The sequence below is a fragment of the Lottia gigantea genome (assembly GCF_000327385.1).
Source record: "Lottia gigantea unplaced genomic scaffold LOTGIsca_13, whole genome shotgun sequence".
NCBI classification, from domain to species: Eukaryota; Metazoa; Mollusca; class Gastropoda; family Lottiidae; genus Lottia; species Lottia gigantea.
In genome coordinates, this window is record NW_008707425.1 from 32988 (window position 1) to 38660 (window position 5673).

General features: G+C 37.8%; 1 protein-coding gene across 1 annotated transcript in view; it reads right to left on the reverse strand.

Moving 5' to 3' along the window:
- LOTGIDRAFT_157067 (hypothetical protein) overlaps positions 1-5673 on the reverse strand; it is a gene marked incomplete at both ends in the record, with an annotated part of 14106 nt that overhangs the window by 2756 nt on the left and 5677 nt on the right. Inside the window, 3 exons of the mRNA XM_009048847.1 lie at positions 387-453; positions 1301-1375; positions 1822-1891. Coding sequence (XP_009047095.1) covers positions 387-453; positions 1301-1375; positions 1822-1891 — 212 coding nt within the window. The remainder of the gene's footprint in view (positions 1-386; positions 454-1300; positions 1376-1821; positions 1892-5673) is intronic.

The following is a 5673-nucleotide window of genomic DNA, read 5'->3' on the forward strand; positions in this document are numbered from 1 at the left end:
AAGGATCGAGAAAATCGTATTTAAGAATGGAATACCACCCAGTCTTAATTCAGAGTTACCTAAAAGTGTACTCTTCAAGGGATACCGAGTTGTCATAACCTGTTCTAGATTGAAAACATGGAATAAGGTGATGTTTTACGTTTTTCGTTTCTGCATCTAATAGGGATAATGAGAACATACATCAACATGTAGTGTGTAATGTAATTTTGTCTGGTAAGTAGTACATGTTTTCCATGTTCAACAGTCGACAGATCTTTCGGATGCACAACCTGTAGCACACTGGGCCACTAAGCGTCCCACGTCATGTTTTAACCATTTGACATTATGCATGATATGCCAGAACAGGCGTTAACAGAATTTCTAAAATACGGTAATTTGAAACTTACACGAGGAGCTTCCTTGCCACACCATAAGCACTTTATTCATATATATTGAAGCTCTACCTGTATACACCTAAAATTAGAAATATTAAACAGAACCTCAAAAATCATGTCGTTTCACGCTATGCGATCTAAAATTACAATAACAAAATACTTTCACTGTTGAAATAGTGCTCAATATTTCAATTGTATAGCGATCTAGAAATGCACTCCTAAAATTAGATATTTAATACTTGATTTCACAGAATACATACTGTACATTTTCACCCTAATCAATCTTGACAGTCCGCAATTAGATATTTTGTTGCAATCAACATCATGGCCGCCTTGTCACGTGAATAGTGAGCAGGTTTTTTTTTACCAAGTAATAGTCTGACACCTGTTGATTTCTACCTAGTTTTGATAGAGCAAATTCACAAAAAAATAAGGATGTTTTACCCCAGTGGGAAAATTCCTCCGCATAACATAATTTTCCTGCATATGCTAACTGATCCGGCTCATCTTGATTGAATAAAGGTGATTTGATTGCTTATCTACCCATGATCCTTCAAGTCCTCATTCCCATCAATGATTTAAATTAATTCTCAACCAGATTCATTGGAAAATTGTGAAAGAGGTGATGCTGTATAGCTATACCATATGAGACACGACTTGTAATTGGCTTGCGAAAGTGGGATTTATTTCTATTAAACTCGCACTCTTTTTCTAAATCAACTAGGTAGAAGTCAACAAATATCTGAATATTATAAAATGAGAATGACTTACCGCCATTTGTTCCAAGAGAGGCTGGGTGGACATGATATGGCAGCTTAGCCGAGTATAACCTAGGTGGCCCTAGCAAGGTAGCCCATAGGCTGCCACAACTAAACGACACGCGAGCCCAACCCGTAAACGCGAAAATTTTGCTCCTTGTGAGCTACCTCCAAAAACCTAGGTTGTACACCATATCTAACCATGTTGTCCGTAGCTAAAGACGAGCTACTATACTTGAAACACTGAAATATAAGAAAACATCACAATAATACAACCATTAAATAAACTTTTTGTTTACATGTGTAATAATTTGGCCCATTAAAACTGACGTATGAACATAAATGTCACTGGGACTCAACAGGATATAATTCATTATTTTTCTTTTCTGATCAAACTCACTTCAAACTATCTGTAACACTTTTCAGAATCATAATCTAAAGGTTGGTTCAATCTAGTAAGCAAAATTGTACCAATGGAAGATAAAGTTGTTGTCACTTGCATTTGTCTAGTAAAAATCTCACATGTAGCTAGTATCAAATGACTATATCATGACATCTGTTGCATCAAAGGTTATCAGACTACATTGAACATTCTTGATACATCATTTTCAAGAAAGGATTATATGCATACGGTTTATTTGTATAGTGCTAAATTTTATACTGTTATAATGTACATCTATGATACTAACCTCCACGGGAATGGTCTCCCAACTATGGTGTATTAACTCAATAGTAAAAGCCACTATTGAGCACCGTGGCCTGAAACGAAAAGACAAAATCATCAAAATCTAAATGTTATCGATGTGTTCATTTGACAGATAGTGGCGAAGATGTGTAACATATTAATATTATGTTGAATAGTTACGCATCCTTTTTGAAAAAAAACTGTTCTTCTGTAATTGCATGTTAAATTAACCATTACACTGGTTAAAATTTCATGAAGCGTTTCGACGTGTTTCCCCCATGGTCGTCAGGCACATAAAGAATCTTGGACTATTTATATAGACATTTAGGGGATTATGATGAAGAGATATGAAGAGATGTTATGAAGCGGATTATTTGTGAATTACATTATTTTCTAACTAAAGTGTACAGCATTCTGAAAATATTATATTGAGCTGAAATTGTCATCGGCATATGTCTATCAGCAGTCAAAGGTTTATCGGTGTCTGGGTCGCCTCATTCTCTCACTAATTAGTTTAGGAGGCTGGAGGGGTGGGGAGGGTTAAACAAAATAAGGCAAGGCACTTTCCTTCATTTTAATAAAGCGTATAAAAGTAATGTGAGAAAAGGGGGCCAAAGAATTCCGTCTTTTCTATTCATATTCCTTATTTTGAGTCCTAGCTAAAAGCCAAGCTTTGCTTCATTTTTATCTCAAAAACAATTTGCAATGGATTTTTGCAATGAGTCTTTCCATTAATATACAATAAATACTACTTTTTCAAATCGATCTAAAATTTCAGAGAATTTCAAAAAGTCGACTTACCGGTTGCTATAAACGAAGCAGACTGACTGAGCGAGTAGTCACTAGTAACCAGTGAATTTTAGTTACTAATTGTCTTGATTACTATTCTTTTAACCTTCTACATAGTCCGAAACGTGTTGTTTCTTTCTTGCCTCTAGTAAAGGCAATAGTCGCATAATTTTTAAAAATGGCTAAAAACTAATTAGAAAAACAATTATTTCTAATACCTATAGAACCTAGAATACCAAACTACAATAGTATCTATAAAGTTTCCAGAGAAAATCTATTAAAACAATCTCTAAAATAATCTGTCCTTATAAAAGAATTATGGGCGTTATTCCCGAAAAAGACCACAGAACTAAAAAAATTACCAAACTGCCGTCGACCGCATCGTTTCTCATGCCCTGTCCTGGGCCCGTCGCTCCTATGGGAAACGTCTCACTCAAGCTGTAATCTCCAAATTCTACCAAACAATCAACGAAACAAAAACCAGAGTAACCATATCTCTACCAACTGAAATGGACACTACATCTGCACCATCTAGAGCCACCACGCTGCCGAACCAAACCCCTAAACGAGCCCGAAGTTCACCTACTCCTAGTCCAGCAGACATAGGTAAACGCTCTCGTAGAGAGGGCACACCCCTTCTCTTTTCACTTTCAGACTCGTCTTCCCCTTCCACACCATCTGAATCTTCACCACGTGATCCAGGATCCGCCAACCTTTCTTCCTTCTGTGCGTTTTTGGACCAGCAAACCACCCCTCAGTCCCCCTCCTCGAACCAGATCCCAGTCCGTTCCCAATGCTACAATTCTAACAACTACCAAACCAGTACCAATCACACCGTCGACGACCATTATATCCGCTACCAAACCGTATTATCACCAAACCAAGGACAAATCATTATGGAAACTACCTGCTCTAAAGAAATCAACCTTAATAATTGGATCATCTAACCTGAATCGAATTACCAAAACCAGTTCAGACACCGAAATACATTCTTACCCTGGTGCCCAAATCCATCACATACAGTCAATCCTGGAATCATACGACCATGATCCCAAACCTACTACCATTATTCTTCATGTAGGCCTCAACAACCGTGATCAGATACCAAAGACCTCCTTTAACCAAGCCCAGAAATTAATCGCCACAGCCAACAAAACCTTCCCAAACTCCAAGATCCTCTTCACATGTATACCCATTTCAAATAAAATCTCGAAGAAAGCACAACCGAACCTCAGCACCCTCAACAACATGATGATGGAGTCCAGTATCAACAGCGCAACAATCTTACCACCCTACGAAGAAGAATTCGAAACAGTTGATAATCTTCATTGGTCTCTAGAAACAGCAAACAGCATCTATTTGTTTTGGATACACCAGCTTCAAGCATCGAGTAAGTCTTCAAACTAATTACTGGGGATAAAAATACTGAGAGGCCACCGCTAGGCCAAACTGTAGTTAACTTGAGCCGCAAAATTCTCACACCCCTTCAGCATTCAATCTTAGACCGTGGACTTAAGTTTATTCCCACACCAAAGATAGCTAACTTATCTCCGACCATCCATTGAACGATTTCAACGAAATCTTAGCTGCACATATTTTTTTCGAAACCACCCCCCACGTGGTGCTAGAACAATGTTTATTCCTAAATCCACGTGGACACCCCCTCAGGCCGCCATCCATCCTGAAATATTGAAAGCATTTGCGAGTATGAATAGCCAAACAGTGAACCTTTCCATAACACACGAAAAGCCTAATCTCACACGAGTGGAACGTGAAGCGTTAAACTTACTTAAAAAAGACGATAGCATTTTTATTAAAAAGAGTGACAAAGGTTCATGTTGTGTCATTCTGAATAGGGAGGATTACGTTTCAGAAGCAGAGAATCAACTGAATAATCCTAAACATTATGCCATTTTACCGAAACCAATTTTCAAAGAAACTGCTAACATGATTAATAATATTCTTGCCGATTTAGTCAAAACTAGTTATCTCAAACAGAAACAATATGACTATCTGTCTGCCAAACCTGATTGTCGCGAGAGACATTTGTACACTTTGCCTGAAATCCATAAGAATCCAACCAAGGAGTGGTTTATCTCGAATAAAATCCCTAAAGGCCGCCCGATTATATCTGACTGTGGTAGTGAGTCATATGCAGTGTCAGAATACATTGATCATTTCTTACTACCTCTAGCATGCCAACATCGCGCCTACCTTAAAGACACAACCGATTTTGTCAATAAAATAAAAAATCTTCGAGTTCCCTCTAATGCCATTTTAATTTCTATCGACGTTTCTTCTATGTATACCAATATCGATAACACTACTGGTTTAACGGCAGTTCGTAAGGCTTTTAATAGAAACCCAGATCCAAACAGACCCGACGATGCAATTCTACAGCTTTTAGAGATTTAGTCTTAGTCGGAACGATTTCACATTTAATGGTAAAACATATTTACAAACTTCAGGGACAGCAATGGGCAAACGATTAGCCCCTTCGTACGCAAACCTTTTCATGGCAGAGTGGGAACGTGAGGTGTTGCCCCTCTGTCCATTTGACCCACTTTTTTACGGACACTTTTTGGATGACATTTTTATGGTTTGGACTTATTCTATCGAACAGTTTTGGGAATTCTTTGAAATTCTCAACAACCACCATCCTTCTATCAAACTAACCGCAAACGTGAGTGACAAAAGCATAGACTTTCTCGATACCACAGTCTTTAAGGGAGATTCCATAGCAGAAACAAATAAACTGGATATTAAAGTGTATTTCAAAGAAACTGATACTCATCAACTCTTGCACAAGAGCTCCTTTCACCCAAAACATACCTTTTCTGGTATAATTAAGTCACAAGTTTTACGATTTCATCGAATTTGTACAAGATCTTCTGATTTCAACCAGGCCTGTACGATTGTTTTCTCAAAACTGAAAGAGCGTGGGTACTCTAAACGATTTTTACGAAACATAAATAATTCCACCTTAGCACAGATAGCAGCTAAAAACAGACTTTAAGCCGAAGTATCTCCAGGTTTAAGAAGTGCTCCATGTTTGTCCAGTAGATGC